This window comes from Pogona vitticeps, chromosome 5, assembly GCF_051106095.1.
Source record: "Pogona vitticeps strain Pit_001003342236 chromosome 5, PviZW2.1, whole genome shotgun sequence".
NCBI lineage: Eukaryota > Metazoa > Chordata > Lepidosauria > Squamata > Agamidae > Pogona > Pogona vitticeps.
The window spans coordinates 45,498,627-45,520,964 of NC_135787.1; the positions used below are offsets into that span (position 1 = coordinate 45,498,627).

General features: G+C 39.3%; 1 protein-coding gene and 1 non-coding gene across 9 annotated transcripts in view; both read left to right on the forward strand.

Moving 5' to 3' along the window:
- ARFIP1 (ARF interacting protein 1) overlaps window positions 1–22,338 on the forward strand; it is a 63,830-nt gene that overhangs the window by 17,673 nt on the left and 23,819 nt on the right. For 3 of the 8 annotated variants that reach the window (XM_020781338.3, XM_020781336.3, XM_020781334.3), the window contains 4 exons: window positions 1,151–1,252; window positions 12,769–12,877; window positions 13,252–13,347; window positions 18,644–18,756. In XM_020781338.3, the coding sequence (XP_020636997.2) occupies window positions 1,151–1,252; window positions 12,769–12,877; window positions 13,252–13,347; window positions 18,644–18,756 (420 nt within the window). The other 5 variants (XM_078394778.1, XM_078394777.1, XM_078394780.1 and 2 more) reach the window with 3 other exon arrangements.
- LOC140707880 (U1 spliceosomal RNA) lies at window positions 6,831–6,990 on the forward strand. The gene has a single exon (XR_013537114.1). It is a non-coding gene; the product is annotated as a U1 spliceosomal RNA (small nuclear RNA).

Genomic DNA, 22,338 nt, shown 5'->3' on the forward strand with positions numbered 1-22,338 from the left:
CGGGTTTCTGGGAGTTGCAGTCCAAGAATACTTGGATTACTTAAGGTTGAGAACCCTGTACTAAACAGTGAATTCGATGGTACTGTACCTTGATTTAAGCAGATTCAGATTGTGTCATGTGAACTGGTTTATAAGATTCTTCCATAAGCCAGTAAACCAAAGAAGGCAGAGATAGTAAAAGCGCTCATGGGGCATATGCAGATTTTGTGAAAATGAGCCAAATGTTGTAGTACATTCCTTTCATATTGGTTTGAAACTATGTGCCTTAGGCTTGTAATCTATAGTCTGTAACTTATAAAAACAGATACCATGGTTACATGAGTATGACTCATGTAATCAACAGGTGTTAAATGAAATAGGAAATGATTTGCCAATAAACTAATAATGGAATGATTTGATGTACAGTATCAAAATTGTATATCTGTTCAGATAAGCAGCAGTATTTAACCCATTGTAAGACTTCTAAGTCTTACATGATGTAAGAGAAAAACAGGAGTTGCATTTTGCCCCTCTGTACACTTTAGTGAGATACTGGGCATGCTTTAATTCTGTCTGGCTCCATGTCAGTCTATTGCTTGAATTATCTGATCTCTTATCTGCCTTGCAGGCATTACTTTTTGATGTTGTATAGTAAGTGACAAATTATTGTACAGAGTATAGTTGCTTTTGTGCTGAGATCTTAAGCTCATGAGATGAATCCATTTGGGGAGAAAGGCGGGGTAAAAATATTTTAAATAAATAAACAAACATGATATGCTATACACCAAAGTAAAGATATTTGCTATGCCACATGGCCATACTAATTTCCAGGAATACGTTCTATATGGTGGCTATGAAGAGCTGTGCAGGTTAGCCATTACTTTCAACATTGTTGCATTGAAATTCTTTTTATCCCTAGCCAAGACAGCCGGCAAAGAGAAGTCATGGGAATTACAGTATAAACAACATTTAGATGACCATGGTGCTATTTAGTATTAAGGTGCTGTAGCCCGTTCTCCTGAAAGAAGACTACATCATATACTGAATGGGTTGCTAGAAGACTTAATAGTTTTTCAGAAAATTGTGTTCTGAGGAGCTAAAGATATAATTATTTCTGAAAAATAAACATTAATAATGTTTGCAATGTTTGACATCTTTCTTCATATTGCAGGAGACTTCAATGGCTCAGGAATCTCCCAAAAATTCAGCAGCAGAGATCTCTGTCACAACCAATGGAGAACTTGAAGATACACAAGAACGCAACTTTAATAGGGTAGGAATGCCTAGTCTTCATTAAATCCTGAAGTTGCTTGCTGGTAACCCAATTAAATTAATGAAGAAGTAACCAAGTTATGGGAAAAATGTACTGCCTATACTCCTGTCTAACCTTCTGGTACTCAAAAGAAGCTTGGTTCCTGGCAAGAGATAAACATGAAAATAACTTCATAATAGTAATAAGATCTATTAACATTAAGCGGGGATTGGGAGGTTGAAAGACTTAAAAATTTCCATTAATTGCTATTGAGAGTCTTATTCTTACCACTTTTTGTTAAATTAAACAAATATGTAATTTGTTCTGATTATGGGGAATAAGTCATGTTAAATGTCCAAAGTTAGGAATAAATCTCCCAGACAAATATGAAGTGAAGCCAAACTAGCTGGAATTAGAGATGGGGACAAATCCCCATTTTGGCGATTCATCCTGATTCATAATCCGCCAAAGAGGATGAAGCTCTCTCCATGAACTGATGAAGCACAAACCTGTTTGACTACAGCATAGTTTATATTCTTACATTTCTTGTTAAATCTTGAGCTGCTTTTATTTTTAGCTTTTAACAACATATATAATGCTGCCTGACCATGTAGTTAAATGAGGTGATGTGGGTAACTGAGGTGTCCCAGTTGCACATGTATTTAAGATGGAGATTATTATTGTAAAATACAGTTGTGCACCTGCTTGTTGCTGTTCCTCTCATACTAGAAATTAAACATGATTGTGGCTGTTCTGATTTGCGTGCAGCATCTTTAAGCAGTTATATTTTGTTGAAGCCAAACCAATCCCCCAGGTTCTTGAGCCAATAAGTTCTTTGCGTTCATGGACATATTTTATTTTCTATTGATTAATCAGTAATAGCAATATTTATTTTGTGTTTCTCATTAAATGAAAGAAGTATTCTAGCTTTCTGCATTTTATGTGTTTTATTATTTTTCTTACCTTATTCTTTGTTGATCACCATTTCAGTCCAGGCAATGAAACACTATTTCTAATGTGTCCCCTCCCCCTTGGTAGTTGTATTAAAATCCTTAATCCCATGCCATGCAGTCAAATTGAGAATACAGTACTAGCCTGTCTACTGTGTATTCTCAAAGGGTATGCTCAAAGTTTTTCTTGCATATTGCATTCTTTATCTTAAAGAAATTGCTCCATGCTATCTCTTTTTATTCCCCTTACATTTTTCAGCCAAATTCAGTGATACATACTTATATTTGTCAACATACTTTGCACTTTATTTGGATCTTTTATCTTGAAGTTTGGGCTGCTTTCTTTTAACTGATTATCATGAACTTGGTTTTCTCATCATTCAGTTTTAGATAGGCATCATTGACTTAGTTTTTTTCATACTGTATGAATGTTTCCATCAGTTTGCTGTGTTGGACTTTGACAAATGTTTTCTTGTAGTTAAGAAGGCAAGCATACAGATACACAATCTCTCCCCAAGTATACAGTATATGGACATGGTTTCAGATTTTCTTGTAAATCCAAAATACTTGTTTCCCTTTTTGCACTTCTTGTAAATTCTTACAGAAAACCATAAGTAATTGACTCATAAAGCTTTTTGGTCTATAATCGCTACAAGCTTTGGCATCTTCCTTTTGAATAATGTACTATGTCAGTCTTGGTTAAATTACATTAGTGATGTCTGTTCTACACATGAATGAGAAAAACAAAAATATTGTGGCAGCTTTAAAACACATTTACTTCAGTGTGGCCTTTTGTAGATTGCAAACCACTTCCGACTGTTTTTCAGAGGGCTTTTTCTTAATATGGGAGGTAATTTTCTGTTTCTTGTGGTGAAGAAGGAACAAGGAATTTCTTCTGGGAGGAGGTGATAAAGGGTTTTCTCATTTCTTTCTTCTAACCAAAAAAGTTTGCCAGCAGTTCAAACAGCAGGCGAGCTGCACTGAGCTGTTCCTGAGTTCTGTACATCACTAGGAAAGCTGTTTTATGTTCCCAACATTGCCCCTGCGAATGATGCTATAATGATGCATCATCTTTCCCATTGGGCCATTGCATGGGCTGTTGCAGTGCCACCAGGTTCTTGATAACAGCTCTGCTTTTACTTGAGGCAGTAGCAGAGTTTTAGGTTAAAGGAAATAATCAGGGGAACATTCTGGATTTTTTTTTCATATAAAAATAAGCCCCTTCCCCTCAAAATTAATAATACTTTTCCTTGTGTCATAAGACAAGTATCTACACTTTGGTTCAGCTTCACAGTTGTAGTGAACTCATAGGCATTTGGTAGCTTACCACTCTAACTGATCTCATCTGAAATGGAAATATGCAGTGGTAGAGCATGTGGTTCATAGGCAACAGTTCTGAGGTTCAGTCTCTGCCATCCTCAGTTAAAGATAACAAAGCTGGGGGGAAACATGTGCCTGAGTCATTTGGAGGGCTATTAAAGTAAATCTTATTGTGCTAATGAGAAATGACTCACTGGATCTGCATTTTCACATGGGTTTTGAAAAAGTGTAGTTCATAATACCTGTGGTAATGTGTCAGAGCATGTGTGGTAATTTTGACCCTTTCCTCTCCAACTATGATCCTGTTGAAAATTACTCCTCCAAAGTACTATTACATTAGTGTCAGTAGCAGCTCTCACTGGTGTTAGTGAAATAATTATTATCCCTCCGCATTGCTGTTGTTCACGTTTTTAAGAGTATGTTACACACACAAAAATCTGGCTCATCGTGGATCAGACTAATCACCTTAGGCTATGTATCAAATACTTATAATATATTTATGCAAATTATAGTGAATTCACAGATAAACTATAATATATAGAGTTGACCTTATGCAATACAAAATAAACTGCAAAAGCCATTTAGAGTGTGGCCTATGGTAGTTGGAAACAAATGAGTATAATTCCATTCATTAAATATGATCAGATTTTTGCCTTAAACTTATCCAAATCACAGGCTGAAAGATTTCCTGAAATACCACTCTCCTTATATGTTTTGAAAAGTAATTGTTCTCTACAAACTCTTGCGAGTTTCTTACTATTTTTTGACACTTATAATATAACATCATGTATGTGGTAAAGGCTCATCAGATGAAGTTACTTAATTATATTGAAAGTCTCTTTAGCAGTATAGATGAAACATTAATAATTCATTCTAATAACGTTTTGGATTTTCATCCCATTATCAAGATGGAAGACACCAGGTTTTGAGATTAATTTTAAGAAATCATGAGCAGATGTATCTATTGTATTAGCTACAATAATACTGTTGTAAAATATAGTTCTCATGCAAAAGATCTGTACATAGATGGTGTATGTTTGAGGGGTTTTTTTTAGTGATAATGGCATTTCTCACTGACAATGCTACTCCTTAGCACAGGAAAATCAGCAAGGACCCTTGCACATATAGCCAAGCAAAGTTACTGCCTTGTGCAGTATGAATAGGGTCAGACAAAAGGAAAAGTACTTTTGCTTACATCCATCCTGTAAGACAGGCCTCACTGTAAATGTATAAAAACATTTCACACAGTTGATTGTAACTGCCTGCTTGTGCAATTGAAATGAAGCACTGCAATGTGATAGACATTTGCTTGTTCACTTACTGTTTTGCACTTGGTATTGCTCATTAATTTTCTTGCAAGCCTCATTTTTAAGGCAAAGAATCATGTCTCATCACCCAGTCACCAGGGAGCTCTGCTCTCAAGTGTACTTGCACATGGGTAGGTCCTGTTTGACACCTGGTGCTCTGTTGTGTAGTCAGTGGTGTGTCTCCCAGGTGATCAGTAGATTGTGTTGCCCAGTTAAATGTTTTGAATTGAAGCTGGTACACAGTTAGACTTGGTAATTCTTCATTATACTTTATTAGACTTTATACTTTATTAGACTATGTATTAGCAATTTAGTATGTCCTTTCCTATTTAGATCTTAGTGTTGTCACAGTGAACCATATTGTGGGATTGGAGAGATATTCTAAGGATGCAAATGTGGAAGAAAAGTGATATATGGAAAGTGAGTGGAGAGTCTGGTTTGAATAAACAACATGTTCTAGCTCAGGATAATGTTCTACTTCTGGTAGGGTTTGAACCCAGATATCTGCTACTTGAGAAATACTGTACATGTGTTGCAAAAAGGTTTTGCAAATTACCCGTATTTTTTGCTCCATAAGACGCTCCGGATCTTAAGACGCACATAATTTTTAGAGGGGTTAAACAGGGAAAATATATTCTGAACCAAATAGTGTAATAAAATATTTAATACACTATAACAGAATAACATTTGAACCATGTAAAGTGAACAGCAGTCAACAGTGGCATTAAGAACCGTTACCACTGTCATTAACAAATGGAGAGACTTAAAGCTTTGTGTACTCATGTACCATAAATTTAATTCAAGTACATATAGACCATTATCAGCCAGTGATAAGACCTATACCACGCTACCTATATTTTATATTTCCTTTCAGCCACCTCCTCCCCATGCTTATAGAAATGACAGATGAGATTGTTGTGCAACTCTGCCCATCTACAGCTCAATCCTATATTAAATTAGAAATGGTTTGTCTGATTGGGCACTGCATTGAGAGGTCCCTTTTAGTTGTGTGGAGGATAAATAGTGGAATTAAACTATTTAACAGCTGGTTTTCCTTATTTACTTTAGGTTATGCAAAAGAACAGCAACACAAAGCTTAACCTGATCCCATTCACCAGCAGTAGCACATGCTCAGCATAAGACCAAATCTCCATTTTCTGACATAATTGAACGTTTATAGCATGCAAGGCACAACACACAAAGCCAGGAACAATGTTCTTGACCAGCCAAAAAAACTGAATACAAACTATAGTAACTGAAATCAGGAAGCAGGTACTGTAATCCAGTTAGAAGTCACGAGGCACAGTTAGTTTCCTTGCTGCAACACCCTTTGGAAATACATTCTCTATTAGATACCCAGAGCTAGTTGAAAAGTTTGCCAGTTGAATCCAAATTTCCCATAGAAATACATTGAAAAAGGTCAGAAACTTTAAAAAACCTAAAAGAAATTCACTTACCAGGTACTGTAGACTGAGCCTGGCTCTTCACAGTGCCTTGGTAGACCCCAGAACAGCCAAAAAAGAGCCCCAAACAGCTAAATGCCAGCAGGCAGCCTGCAGACGGCACCCATTTTGTGCTCTTCTCAGTTCCTGCCCTTTCCCCACCTAACAGCTGATCAGCCTCTTCCCAGGCAAGCAGGTTTCAACTCAAACGGAGCACCTTTTAATCCAAAAAGGGTTTAACTCAAAACAAGAAGCTTTTAAAGAAAAACAAGCAGCTCTCTAACTGCTGGGACTAGCAAGGAAGCAGACAAGCAGCCTCTTCACTAACTGAAACTTTCGATTTCCCCGCCTTCCCCACATATTAGGTATGCTAATATATGTGCACTGGAGGATTGTGGGAGGAACATCTAGCCCCTGATGGGGGTCCTGTGGGGCACCCCAAAACACTGAGGAGCTCTCCTGGCCTCTTTCAGCACTGGGGCTGTGCAACCCTGTTCTGATCAAGAGGTGCAGCCAAGCGGTCACCATGCCTTTTGAGGGCAGGGCACACAAAGGGCCAGGAGGCTTAGGGGCCATTCAAACTCAGACCTGGCAGGGAAGATACAGTACCATTCTTGTAAGAGTGGTTTTCCCAGGGTAAGGCTCATCTATTGCACTTCAGATGAGCTAACCCCTGTGATTTCCCCAAATGTGGGAAAATCAACTGCCTAAATGGGGGACTGTGTTTCTGGTTTCCCCTGGTTTTTATAGTATCACTCCTTCCCCTTTGGTCATTGGCTGTTTGCATTGCTTGCTGCCACAGGCCTGTTTGCCTTGCAGGTTTTCCAGTTGAGCTGCAGGGAGCAGATCTTGGAAAGCCAGCAGTGCAGAATGCTGAGGTCTGAGCAGCAAGCAGTCTCTGCTGCCAGTTCAGAGGCCTCCTGGCATGGCAGTGGGATGCTTTTGGGTGGTGGTGGCTGAACCCTGGGTTATTGCATTCACTCCATAAGACGCATGTACTTTCCCTCCCACCTTTTTGGAGAGAAAAAGTGTGTCTTATGGAGCAAAAAATACGGTAAGTAAATTCCTAGAACAGTAGATGGCATTTAAGAAGGGTGCCATTTTCAGTAGTATCACATTTTCCAGTAGAAACATTGGAAGCTGTCTTATACTGACTCAAGCCATTGGTCCATCTAGCATAGTTTTTCAACTTTCCAGGCAGGCAAAAAGCTGTGCCTTCTGCATGTGAGGCATTTGCTGTACCATTTGCCGTCCCTTCTCAGTGTGTAGAAGACTAAAATCAGCAAATAATGTGGCACTGACTATAAAGTTGCTATAAAATTAGTGGCAATTTGAGACAGATATTATCCAACAGTGAGTTTTCTTACAAGTTTTGTGAATTGTCAACTCTTTAATTCAAATCAATACCGTATATGCCGGCGTACAAAACGACATTTTGGCCCTGAAAAACATGCCTCCAAGTGGGGGGGGGGTCGTCTTGTACACCGGGTTCACTTCAACCCCAACAGCCCAGAGCGGCTATATCCGCGCGCCTCTGACAGCGTGAAGCCGAATCGTGTCTCCGAGCGCCCCTCCAGCGGCTGACTCCGAACGCCAGGGCACTACATTCCTCTGTTCGGCAGCTCCAGTCTAGGAGGGAGCTCCCCCGAGTCAAAGCCCAGGCACAGCTGCACCAATATTCCCAACTCCCAAAAATGCCGCTCCCGGTTCTCGGACCCGACAGTTCTCCCGCTGTTCAAGCTGCTCAGGTTGGTCTCCCTGCAGGCACAATCCATGGAGCCAGTTTTCAAAAGTATCTCTCCCCCCCTCGTCTCGGCTGGTCTCTCTAGTTTGTCTCGCTGGTCCTCCTGAGGGAAAGGGAGTCACCCTGGCAGCAGAGTCCTCCAGGCAACAAACGGAGACAGCACTTCTGTGTTTTATCTCGCTGGTCCTCCAGAGGGAAAGAGAGTCACCCTCGCAGCAGAGTCCTCCAGGCAACAAACGGAGGCAGCACTTCAAAGTGTTTCAGATGCTTTGAAACAGACACCTCACAACCCCAGACATTTGGTGTGTGGAAGGTGTGTGGAAGAGGGAGTAGGCCTGTACAGCGAGTATATAAGGATCTCTATATTTTGAGTGGAAATGTTGAGCGGTCGCCTTATACGCCCAGTCGCCTTGTATGCCGGCAAATATGGTAATTTAAAAATGTCAAGGAGTAAATGTAGGACAGTTTTCTACTGGAGCAAGGTATCCATTTGAGCCAAGCTATAAGAAAAACTTAATGAGACTCTATTTGCTTCTTAAATCTTTGAAAGAGTCAAGTGCAGAATTAAGACATATGTAACTTTTGACATCTTTTTATGTTTATTATGGTCATTAACATTGTGGTTTTGAAACTAAAGCTGACAGCCTTTCTCAATAAAGACTGAATCTCGTGATTAGTGATTAAATCTTTAATCCTTGGTGACTGTTCTTTGCTACAAGACTTTGGAATTTAGTACAAAACAAGAACATATTCCAGAACTACTAGAACTTGGGTATGGAAAGCAAATCAACATGAATGATGAATCAGGAAGGTGTGCAGAGGTCTCAGAGAAAGAAGTAGAGTCCTAAACCATAAGCAGAATAGGGCTAGTGATAGACAATTCAGGAAAGTATAGAAAGATTTCCTTGGTGGAATTAAGCAGGACAGAAGCCCAAGAAGTCAGACATCATTAAGTTGTACTCTGAGGGGAGAGATTAAGTATAACGTCAGAAATAAGCAATAGCCTCTCATACCTAATGCAAGAGCAAAAACTCAAAACCAGATCCTGAGTTGATCAGCACCGCCCTAATAGTCTGGAGTAGACATGGCTGGAGATAACGAGGGGCCAACCCCATGGGGCCAGACTTTCCACTCACCGTTCTGCTGCTGCTGCGGGCTCCATGTTCCTTTCCTATCGCTCCGGAGCTTGCGGTTGGCTAGCCACTCCTGGCAGGAGGCGGGACAACAAGCCTCCCTGCCAGGTTGAAGAGTGGCTTGCAGACTGGGCACTCCAGAGTGATAGGAAGGGAGTGTGGAGCCCGTGGCAGCAGCAGAACTGTGAGTAGACAGTCCAGCCCCGGGGGGGGGGGCTGGACCCTCGTTATCTCCACCTGTGCAGGGGTATTCATATTCATATATGAATACAAATACCCCCATGTCTAGTCTGGAAAGCTAACAATGCTTCCTTATCCAATTATAATATAAGTTGTAAAAGGGAAAATTAAATCCTTATTTTATCAGCGTATAAGTGTAACTTCACTGTATATACTGGTAAGATATGCATCTTTTCTATTTGTCTAGCAGACTGTATCTTTACAATGTCATTATTTATGTAGGCTTATGTGGTCTTTTCTTTTACGACAGAACTGAAATCCAGGGGAGAAGCTTGGCCTAGTAAACCTATATGGCTTATGGTTTATTGTAGTCTCTGTGAAGTTTTTATGATGTATGCATCTGTTGCATCTAAATTTATATTCTCATTTTACTATGGTGTAATAATATTCTGTTCATCCATTAGTAGCCATAATTTCAGGGAAACTGGGAGATGCACATGCTTCACAAATGCAAAATGCTACACTATTGCTAGAGTTTCCAAAGCTACAGATGCAGCTCAGTTCTGCTGTAGAGATACCTATGCTTTAAATCAGGCTTGTCCAACCTGCGGCCCGAGGGCCACATGCGGCCCAGGTAGCTCGTAATGCGGCCCAGTGCAGTTTTTTATTTTAAAAGAAATTCCAAAGTTTCAAGTTACACTGCCGGCGCTTGTGGCCGGAATGTGGCCGGGGCAAGTCACAACAGTAGAGGGGGAGAGAGGGAAGGAAGGAAGGAGTGGGAGTGGGAGGGGAAGGGGACAGGGGGGGCTGCGTGACTGTATTGCGCTGTCCCCGTCAATAGCTGGATCCCCTCCCGGCCCCATAAAGCTGCCGGAGTCAAAGCTGGCAGCCTCTGCTGTCTGAGATTGCAGCTGCTGGTAAGCGCGCTTGGAGCAGGGCTGCAGAAGACTGCTAGGGCTGCTCCCCATGCAGCCCAAACCAAATGTATGTGCTGCCCAAACCAAATTTTCATCTTCTAATGTGGCCCAGGGAAGGTGAAAGGTTGGACACCCTTGCTTTAAATATTCTGTCTACTTAGGTCTCAGGTCTTAACAGGAGTAATTATAGCCAGAATTCATGTAGCATGATAGCTTAACTCAGATCACTTTCCCAACAATTATTCACCCAACTCACTTCAAAACGTATCTTCTTATTTTGGTTTTTACACCAGTTGCAATACATGGTTTATCAATACATTAATCCATAGTTTGAATTTATTAACAATGGCCTGACATGATATCTGGATTGAGCCATATCACCCACTTAAATGTGGTTCTTATGTGCACTAATGTTGAGGAGCTTAAGGATCATGTACTTCCTTCTTCCTCTCACAGGTAAGTTAACCTACTTCTAGTTTTCCTGATCTTGTGCTTGGCCTTTGTCTCCAATGCAAGGCTTGAATCTACTTTTGAGGAAAGTATAAATTATAGCTTTGTTTTAACTGAAATGTCAAAATATGAGTTACTGCAAACTTGAATTGAAATACAGAAGTCTCACCATATCCACAGATTTTATTTTTGTTGAGTTATCTGCAGTTTACCACAGCCTTAAAATATTAAATGGAACATTTAAAAGGACCATTTACTTTGGTCAGTTATCTGCAGTTTACTGCTGCCCAAAAATATTAAATGGAAAATTTTAAACTTTAAACTTTTAAAACTTTTTGTGTCCAATGTGAGGCAAGCATGCTAGACACAGGAATCATACAACGGGGTAGGCCCACTATCCACCATTTCGGGCATCCACGGTACACCTGTAGTGAATTGGGTGGAAAGGAGAACAAGTATGCATGCCTGAGGCTTCCAAGAACTTGTGTCAGGAAATGGTAGCTGCAAACTGTGTAAATGTCCACTGCTATAAAGTACTTTTACTTTGGTTAAGTAGGCAAAGTATGCCAGACCTTGGCTTTGGATCATTGAGATTGGAAAGATTTTTTAAATTAGTACCAGACCTCTGATTTCCTGTTTACTTTAAAAGTAATGAGTAGTATCATCCCCTGTTTCAGTTCCTAATCTTTTATGAGCTCAATGGCAAGAAAACCTAGTATGAGTAGCGGCTTCAAGCTAATGTCCTGGACATTTCCATGAGTACATGGGGGAACTATTGGGAAATGTTGCTTCCAGTAGTTTCTGACATCTCTTGAGGCATCTGCTTTTGATTCCTTCCATTACCTGGCTAAGTTTGGGAAAGCAGGGAATTGTCAGAAAAGCCTCAGAAAAGGCACCAGAACCCAATTCAGATTTGCCCCAAGCTGTAACAAGTTAATTCAGCCCTTAAGAAAGTCAGGCCTTTTGTGCATTTGGTCTTGGGGAGCTAGTTATTACTGGTCATGCTCGGTAATGGAAGACTTTCTTATCATGACGCCTTTTAATTCTTGGCAAGCTTGGTCAAATCAAGTTCTATTAAGTGACATTATTTCTCAAACATCTGACATATAGCAAGAGATGGGGAATATGTTGTCCATCATCTCAGATTGCATGGCCAGTGGTAAAGAGTGATGGGCATTGCAGTCCATCAACATGTGGAGAACCACATCTTCTCCACCTCTGCTTTAACATGTAGACGCTTAAGGTGTATGCTGTATAATATGCTGAAATAAATTATTTTGTTCTGTCTGTAAAATACTTATTATTATGGACAACGACAATTTGAACTGTTGCTTTTGAAAAGATAGTAGATCTTAAGCTTATTTGAATTCCAGCTTAGTTTTTAAGAAGAACCTATGGAAGGATAGAGTTGCATTTGCAGGGTTCTCAAATGTATTTTATGTTAGTCAGAAAAGGAAAAAAAAACATTACCCTTAACGTATTTGTTTGTTTGTTTTTTATTTATTTATTTATTTATTTGATTTATACCCCACCTATCTGGGCAACTCGTCCACTCTAGTAATGCTCTGGAAAGCAGCTTGCATTGATCTTGTTGGAGACAGTCCATATTAAGCCTTCTCATATGCAACTAAATGAAAAATAGCAGATTTATTGGACAATAATTATTTCTCCAGTTTGATACTGATGGGGATGGACTTATATTAAAGACTCAATGTATTTAAAGGTATGAAAGCCAAAAAGTATGTGTGTGGAGGTACTTGTTGCCAGCAACTACTATAGGCTTATGATCACTTTTGATCCAAACAAGGCATATTGTGGAAATCTGGTAATATTGTTCTCTATGTTTCCATACTGCATTTTTTGGACAGGCAGTAGATAGTGTCTAGTCCATGATTATAAATGAAATCTGTAATGTCGGCTGCAAAAACATATTGTCTTAAGTCATCAAAATAGAATGTCATGACAACATAAACTAGATTCTAGGCTATAGAATCCTTTGTTTAAGATAAGTTTGAACCAGATATTGTTATGCCTAAATGTTCTCTTATCTGGGACCTTTACATGGATATTCCGTTTTATTCAAATATTTCCAAGGACTTGAAGCGTTCCCTACCAGCTGGACTTGGTTTGTCTGAGACACAAATTACATCACATGGCTTTGACAGTACCAAAGAAGGCATCATTGAAGCTGGACCGTTCCAAGGTAATAACCGTTACTTGTGAGTGATTAAACATGTAAAGAGATGGTCTGTATAGTGTTTATTCATACTTAGGCATAGCTGAAGAATCACTTCAGTGAAGTATTATGAACTGCTAATTCTTACACTGATTTTTTTTTAATTCAGGCTACATTTTAAGAGCTGATTCATTATGTTAGTAGTGGGAAATAATACAGTACTTTTGATTATACATTGGCTTGCTACAAGGTGCCACCATCATGTAGAGACAATAACAAGGAGCCTGTTTCACTTTAAATTCTGATGGACAAGATACTATTTTACTTTCCCTGGTGTTTTGTGTGCAAGAAATTGTTGATCCTTTAAAAATGGATGTTCTTGGTATATGTCCCATTTTCAGGTTCTTCATCATTACCTATGTCACCTGTTATATCACCTAGCAGTGCAGCAGCTAGCAGATTGGCTGGACAAGGGAGTGATTTAATAATTCCGAAAGGTATTCGGAGGTCTAAGCAGATCCATTCTTACTGCTTCAATACTAACTCCTAAATTTGCATAAAATTACTTGACTTGTGATTACCTGCTACAACGAAGTATAACACCAGCTTTATCCTGATTCTGTTGCTTAACAAAATAATTGATGCCTTTTTTCTTTTTGTGTACTGTCTTCCTTTTGCATTGAACATAATCAAATCAGTATTCTCTTCAAAAAAATAAACTATGAGGAATGGTAATCAGCCATTACATTCTGATTTAATCCTACTATCTTTCTCTGAACAGTTGTTTTTATTATTTAATACTGAATAGTAATAGGAAAACATGGTCTCTTGCCTAAACAGACAGTTGTGCAAGTGTCCTCCTCCTTTCCCAGTAGATGCATGATCAGTTGCACGGTTGATCTCACAACCAGTGCAAGCGGAGGGACATGAAAAGAGCTTGTAGGAGTTGGGGGGGGGATTGTTTGATTGACCTTCTGCTGTGCATTTTGCATTGGATCAATATTATGTACTATCAAGTTGTTCTGACTTTTGGTGACCCTCCTAGTATTTTCCATGTATAAAGTACACAGAAATGATTTACCAGTCCCTACTTCTGGTGGCGTTCTGGCACTCTACATCTTGACCAAGGTTGTACATATATAATGTTACCAGCCATGCATGTTCCAGGTGATGGCCTCTCTACTTGGTGACACAATAAAGATTTGAATGAATGACTGTATCCAGGGGCTCTAACCTGCTGATTTACACCAAGTGATAGAATACTGGACATTATTTCATACATGATGATACTGGTAGAATGTGCCAAGTGAAATCACCTGAAGCCATAAATCTTAGAATTTTAAAACCTAGACATTTTACGTGGATGGAATAGTGGATATATTCTTAAGGATCATACAAACAGTGCAGTCAGATACTGTACTAGCTGAGGTAGATAGGTTCTACTTTACATTGGGGTGAGTTTTTTGTGGCCACTGTTGCTGGAGGCATTTTTTCCCCAATCAGGGAAAATTTCTGTTCATGAGAACCTGTAGTTAATATTTACACAGTAGCTAAAATGTGTACCTCCCAGCTATTTGTCTTATACTCCAGAAACATGTGAGGGTGTAGTTGTTCTTACATTTGCAGACGTTCCCTTGCTGCTTAACATTAGCCCTATTCAAGAATTTTAGCTGCAATAGTGGGCACAGGGGCAAATATGTTAGGTGCCTTTCTTAGTACCCCCAATTATCCATTAGATTTTTTTATTTAAAAATAAGTTCTGAAGAGATGTCTGTATGCATATTTGGTTGAATGTATGTGCTGCTTCTCATGTGCCTCATGAGAAAAGAAGACTCCCTGGAAAAGACCCTAATGTTGGGAAAGTGTGAAGGCAATAGGAGAAGGGGAGGACAGAGGATGAGATGGTTGGACATTGTCATCAAAGCTACCAACATGAGTTTGACCCAACTCCAGGAGGCAGTGGAAGACAGGAGGGCCTGGTATGCTCTGTTCCATGGGGCCATGAAGAGTCGGACACGACCTAACATCTAAACAACAACAAATGTGCTGCTTCTATGGCCAGGAGTGCTGCCATAATCAAGGCTCCTGTTCATGGAAGCTCTGCAAGTGAATTCAGCTGAATATAGTTCTTCAGAGTTTTATGCTGAATATGTTAAGGCCTGATGGAAGACCATTTGTGGGGCATTTGGGGTAGAAACTTGTATTCTCATGTCTCCACCATGGTTACAATCCTCACTTTTAGGTTGTAACCCTACACTCTATCCTACATACTAAAATAGCCTTCTCTCTGGGAATAAATACAGCCTTGACAATTCATCATTGGATTAACATGCATCCATGTTGAACATTACTATGTTGCAGCATATAAAGGAATTTAATGACTAAAATCCTATTGCTCAGTGTAGTAAGTCACAACTAGAGTAGGCTCATTGGATCCGTGGTGATTTGTTGCATCAACTCCTCCATGTTCAATTAATTCAGTGAATTCTGGTTGCAGCTTATCATGCTAAGCAACAGGATTTCAGCCAATATATTCTCTGCACATGTTGTCAGTTTATAGTTTTTCCCCACACACATTTGTGGATGTGTTTAAAACATTTATATATTGTCCCAAACCAAAACTTCTTTGGGAGACTTCTTGGTTTAAAAAAACCTAAATTGTTAGTTTTGAAACCAGCAACAGGTATTTAAGTTTGTTGTATTGATGCTAAAATGTACTAAAATTAAGTTTGACAACCCAAAGAAAGCAAAATAACCTTCACCACATACAAGAGAGATCATAATGTAGGCATACCATGAAATTCTGTGTGCAAGAACATTCCATAACCAGGGTGCACAGACCTGATGTGTTTGTGGGACTTGAAGAGCCTCTGATCTGAGAGCCTGTATGTCTTGTACATGAAAGCAAGTGATCCTTCTGATAACCAAGTACCATGTTCATGAGGATTTGAATATTAATGTCAGCATTTTCTCTTTGGAGCAGAGATTGACTGGAAGCCAATGCAGATGGCAGAGCAGTGTTATATAATATGGTGATCTCAATGAGTAACTTTTAATGTGCTTGCCTTACTTTGGAGCATCTAAATTTCCAAGTGTTTTCAGTGGCAAACCTATTTATGACACATGGCACTAATTTAAACTAGTGGTTACTAGAATGTGAATAACTGTGGTTAAATTATATCAGGCAAGACAAAACATACACACACAGAGAGAGAAGCCCACATACACAACAGTTATTCATACTCAGCAGTTACTCACACTCTAATAACTACTAATTTAAATTACTGCAGTGTGTCATAAAATTAAAAAATAAAGATAATGTTATCTCTGTCCATCATCTGAAGTTGATAGGCACTGCAAATTACCCTGTCTAAATGTGCTTCTAGTGTTAGTGCTGGATCCAAGATTATCTCCAAATTATAAACCTGGTCCTTGTGGGCGGCTTTCCCAAAGCAGGCAACTTCAAATGTTTGAACATATAGTTTTCAGCAGGCCTAGCCAACATGGCTAGTAGTCATTAATTGAGTTGTGGTTCACTATATCTGGAAGGTACCAAGTTGAGGAAGATGACTGCAGGAGGTGGTATCTTCTGCAGAAGAGATAAAATACTATTCAGCTAGACACAGTGCCAATTTGCATCCATCTTGTCTGAGAAGGTTCTCAGTTTATTAGCCTTCATTCAGTTTTCTAATCAGTCCTAGTCCTGATTCAAAACACTTCCTGTTTCACTTGTATGTGTTAAAAAAGAGAAGAAGTAAATGTTATCCTCATAGGGGTGACATATCTATCCATATTTCTGGGAAACTTATCCCAGCAGTTTTTCGTAGATGTCAAATAAAGTAAAATAAAATAGTCAACTGTGGAACTTCATAGCATAAATGCCAAAGATAAAGCAATAGTCCACTATCACCTCCACTTTCTGAAACTGGATATCCAAGGAGAATCAGAACCAATGAACACAGTATTTTCAGCATGAATACAGAGTTCTCTTTTTTTAAATATGTGTGATAACAATAAGCTTGAAAGAGCATTTTCTACCTATATTTCAGTTAACCGTAATATGCTAATAATGACCTTTTTATATTTCCTGCCTTGCTTGAGATTCTTCTACTAACTTCCCTCTGTGGCTGAGTTTCACTGCTATCTATTGATTTGAAGATCATACCAATAGTTAATTTCTGCACTTGGGCTGTGCTATCCCAAACATAAATTTGGAGTAATAGAACACTGTAAGTAATGGTCCTGAATTGACTGCGTACAGTGGTGCCTCGCCTAACTATTATCTCATTAAACGACGAATCCGCTTGACGATGAGGTTTTTGCAATCGCAAAACAATGTTTTAATGGGAAAATTTGCTTAACAATGATCGTTTCCCTGCTTCGGGAACCAATTTTTCGCTTAACGATGGTTTTAAAACAGCTGATTGGCAGCTCTCAAAATGGCCGCCCTCTGTGCAAAATGGCTCCCCACTGTTTTTAGGATGGATTTTTCGCTGTACAGGCACGGGAAAATGGCCGCCCTATGGAGGATCTTTGCTGGGCAATTAGGTATTTAGCCCATTGGAACGCATTGAACCGGTTTTCAATGCGTTTCAATTGTTTTTTTCCCCACTTGACGACGATTTTGCTCTACAGCGATTTCGCTGGAACAGATTAATGTCGTCAAGCAAGGCACCACTGTATTAAGACGTTTCTAGTTGAAGACATCGGATGGTGACTCACCACCACCACTGCACTAGGGAAAAACCTACTCTTTGCGGGCTCTTGCCAACAGGACCATAATTTCTCTTCCTTGCTAGGTACTCCTACAGCAACTATATTCAAACATAAAATTCCACACAGGGGATAGATAGGTGAGGAGGAAATCACAGCTGGGGAGGAAAGGTTTCACGCAGCCATTATCATGCACCCTCCCTGTCCAGTTGCACTCCTGTAGTGCTGTTAGCTTTGCAAAAAGCTTTTTATTGGTGCTAATGAAAGGTATCATTCAAGTCTCATTACAACAGTGGGAGAAATGTCTGTGACAGAGAGGGAGGGAGGGTTTTGGCCTTGTAACTTTGAAGAGGATGCCCACCTTTGATACGGAGATTCATAAAGGGAATGTAGTTCTTTTAGTTAACATATTTGCCCATTCTTGTTTTAGAAATGCTGTACAGTTTGCTTACTCAGGACTACTTTACACACGTCATATCAGAATACATGAGGAGAGTGACACATCGTATTCAAACACATAAAGACATCATATGCAAACACATGGTAGGCACATTTTAGGAATCTAGTCAATTGCCAGTTTCCAGCACCTATCCTTTGTTTCGGTTGATGTTGTCTCTGTATATTAAATGTGTAGCACAACATCCATAGCACAACCCCTGGAAAAACATATCATTTTTAAAAGTTGAAAGCTTTTTAACTTGTTTCTCAAACTCTTAATGAGTTAGAGTGCTATAGAAGGTAGAATGGGTTTGAAAATATGCTTGGCAGAGTGTATATTCCTGCAAACTGGTACTTTTCCTCTTAATTTTAAACAGCTCCCATTGACTACAGTGGAATTTGCTTTCATAACAGCAGATGCATTCAAAGACTTGAAAAGTTTAGACTTCATGAGCTTGAGTGAAATAGATGTGTATGTGGAAAACATATAATCCCATATTTTTCCACATGCCTAGAATAGTTAATTTTTCAGTATGCTTGGATAGTTTCCCCAGTGCTTTTAGTTTCCAGCCTTACAAATAGTGGACACCAGCAATTACACTAATATGTAGGCCTGAATGCTTATATTTGGTTTTTAAATAGGCAGTGTAAGAATGCAGCAGAAAAGTGGACCAGTTGTTCTAGCAGAGGAGGTGAAGAATCCAGCAATGGAGAAACTTGAGCTTGTAAGAAGATGGAGTTTGAACACTTACAAGGTTTGTACAGATTTTGCCATCAAAGTTTAATACTTCTTGTCCTACACATATAAAAGGATTTATCATTTTACCAGCACTTGAAGACTGAGAGAGACTGGTGTGCATTTTAAAAATTTAATCTCCTGCTACATTGGCTTCTTGGGAGGAAGAAAGATTTCTGGAACAGCTACATGGGAAAAGGAACATAAGTAGTTTCTAGAATTTATATTTTTAGGATTGTTTTGATCACTTTGTGAACTTGACTCTAAAAATGGGATATTGAGTAATACCTAAGGAACATACACTATTTTTTTCAGGCAGTCATATATGTGCAGTTAAACAAATTAGATAAAAATAATAAATTGTGACACTTTAAGAAGTCATTTGGCATAAGATTTCATGGAGTGCAAACTACTTCTTTAGTTGCTTTTTGACTGTAGTTCGTGAAAGCGAAAGTCAAATAAAACCTATTAGATTGCCACAGTTATCTTTGTTGGCTTTGGTGCAGTTGACTACAGTCTACCACCAATTACCACAGACATTTCAATAAAAATAGTAATGGAGTTACTCAAAATGATAATCTGAGATAACCAGGTTTTGCAAGAATTGTATAACTGCTAACACAGTACTAAGTTTTTCTTTGTGTTCTCTGTGACTCACACATATGGGTATTGCACCTGTTTAAACCCAGATCTGAAACATGATAGATCTGACCAGCTTTTGGTAGGATCACTACCCTCACACCTTCATCCTGCATGCTCAGTGATACCCCAACAAAACTCCCTTAGTCCCTTTTCATCAACCGGAATGTACTGTTTGCCAGAATGTTCTGGGTGCTTTGCAAAGCTTTTCCAACCTCTTATTTTTCATATATTTTTGTCTTATTACTCTTAATTCTGTTTTCCACTATTCATTTCTCATTTCTTTCTTTAAACCTTAATGGTCTGTCTCCACAGCCTTTTCTTCTGTGTGAGCAGGATTGCGTCTTTGGACTGGCACATGAAATATCCTTTGTCTTGATGAGAGTAATCTTTCTCAGCAATACTATTTGCCAAGGCTTTACTAAGCTGATACTGAAAAATCATAAATTCTTTATTTGGAGGAAAAGTCTCAACTTGTCTTTCTGTCTCTACCTGCAAGATTCTAGAACTGCCCAAGGATCTCCCATCAGCTGTAATATTTGATCCTACCTTTGGGGCTTTATATTCAATGAATAAAAACAGCATAAAATATGAAGAGAGAAAAAGCCAGGAAATAGGACAAAGGGTGTTACATTTGACCTGCACGTTTGGTGACCATCTTGGCGGTTGAGATGTCATCAGAGATAGCTGTTACATTAACTTTGTTGTCCATACTGCAATGTCAGCCTCAGCCTGAGCTTCTAACTCTGTCTCTATTACAGTGGGGTCTCGACTTACGAACGGCTCGACATACGAACGTTTCGACTTACGAACCGCTCTCATAGGACTATATGGACTCGACTTACGAACTTAGATTCGAGTTATGAACTTTTTTTCCCTTTTTTGTAAAGCTAAGTCATCTTAGGTTAAAAGAAAAAAAGAAAAAATATCCCCCCTCTAGTGGCAGAAGGCGGAATAGCAGCTTCCCATTAGTTTCTATGGACGAAAAGAGCAGATACGGATTAAATGGTTTTCAATGCATTCCTATGGGAAATGCAGATTCGACTTAAGAACTTTTCGACCTGAGAACTGCCTTCCAATATGGATTAAGTTCGTAAGTCGAGACCCCACTGTACTCCACTCAATGGTGTCTGTGTCAGAAAGCACTCTAATGAACGTTTCAATACCATCTTCTGATTAAGTACTGTAGTTTATATGTGGTTTTTCTTTGAGCAGAAAGTCAAAGATAGCACCTCCTGTGCAAGGACAGTGTGTGGCTACTCCCAGATGCTCTGGAATATTAATCAACAGTATTCATGCTCTCACCAAGATTATCACTATGCTCAGAAGCATCAGGACTCTAGCTGTTTTCAGTGGGAATATGCCAGACCAAAAAAACACTTCAGTATTAGAGATATCTGAGGTCTCTTCCTACGGAGACTTAAACACTGATTTCTGAGGCACTGTTGCATACCAATGCATCATGATTGGCCCATACCAAGATGCAAGATTCACTAAGTGGATGGTGGTGAAAAGGATGTGTTTGGCATATGAATTTGATAATCTGGCCACAGTACTCCATGCCCTGATAATTTCCCAGATAGACTGTTACAATGTGATCTATGTGGGGCTACCCTTGAAAATGACATGGATGCTGCAGAAAAAAGAATGCAGTGTTCAGGTTGTTAACTGAGCTGATGCCCTCTAGAGTGGGGCATCCAGTTCCTGTGGCAGTGAACATGATGAGTAAGTCACAATCACAGTTGTGGCTGTGAACTAGACTCATGAAACATTCGTTGCATTTGTATTAAATCAGTACATGGTGTACAGATTAAAGGGTTGGGGATATTTATGTCTACTCATGTGAGAGAAGTAGATTTACGTTTATATTCTTATATTCTGAAGTTCTTTGCAATGATAATTAAGTTCCAGCTTTTCAAAAGATGAATGGCATGTGTTTTTCATACATTGTGGTCTCTGCTTGGATTACTATTCAGAATAGTCACCTTGCTTACAACATTCCGCTTGAAGTCCACTTATATGAAGGACTAATGCTAAATCTGGTCTCAATTTTTCAGGATGAGTTAATCTTTTTAATGAGCTTTCCCCCCCACCCGCAAATGTCTACATGGTAGCAATAACCCAGACTGACATTTTTACCCTCTGGCCAGGAAATTATGCATGTTCTCTTTTCCAGACTGAACCAACTTAAATTGAGCCAACTTGCTCAGAAGGTTTTGTTGCAGAAATTGGTGTTTTTCACTTTTTGGGTTTTTTATCATATTCTGAGTGCTGATATATTAGCTGCCGCTGTAGAGCTTAACCTATTTCAGTTCATAACAACCACTGTTAAGACTTTGTCCATAGCAAACTTCCTTGCAATAGGTACTGGAACTTGTCTGTGATGTAGCAGTGATCATTCTAGAAATACTACACAACTTAGACAAGGTCAGGAGGCCAGTTTTGCCCTCCACTAGACTTTGAAGGGTGGCACTCCTCTCCCCATAACACCACCTAAAAGACCTTGAAAGATTCTTGTTCTTAAAATGCAGGTGATATCCCCCAAAAGGTTTTTCCAGAGCATGCTTTGTACTGTGTTTCAAATCTGATCCTCTCTAGGACATGTTAAGGTCTTTTTAGAAACAGCAGCCAAAATCTTCTTACATAGTTATGCAAATAGTGTAACTTTGGGGGCAATTTGTCACAAATTAATAAAGCACCATAGCCATTATCAGCTGCATGCTGAGTCATTCAGCTCACTATGCAATGATTAATGTCTACAGTGATTTCGTAAGGTAATTAGCCTCCCAAACTTATTCAATTTTTGCTGCACCATCATAAATAGATAAGAAAATTTGGGGCAGCAAGTGATTGGTTGGTAACTTCAGTTTTAAAAAAAAGCCTTTTAAGGTCTAAAACAACACCAGTGGGAATTGGGTGTACAGTGCACACCGCAACCTGAGGCCTCTGGAAGAGTGTATGT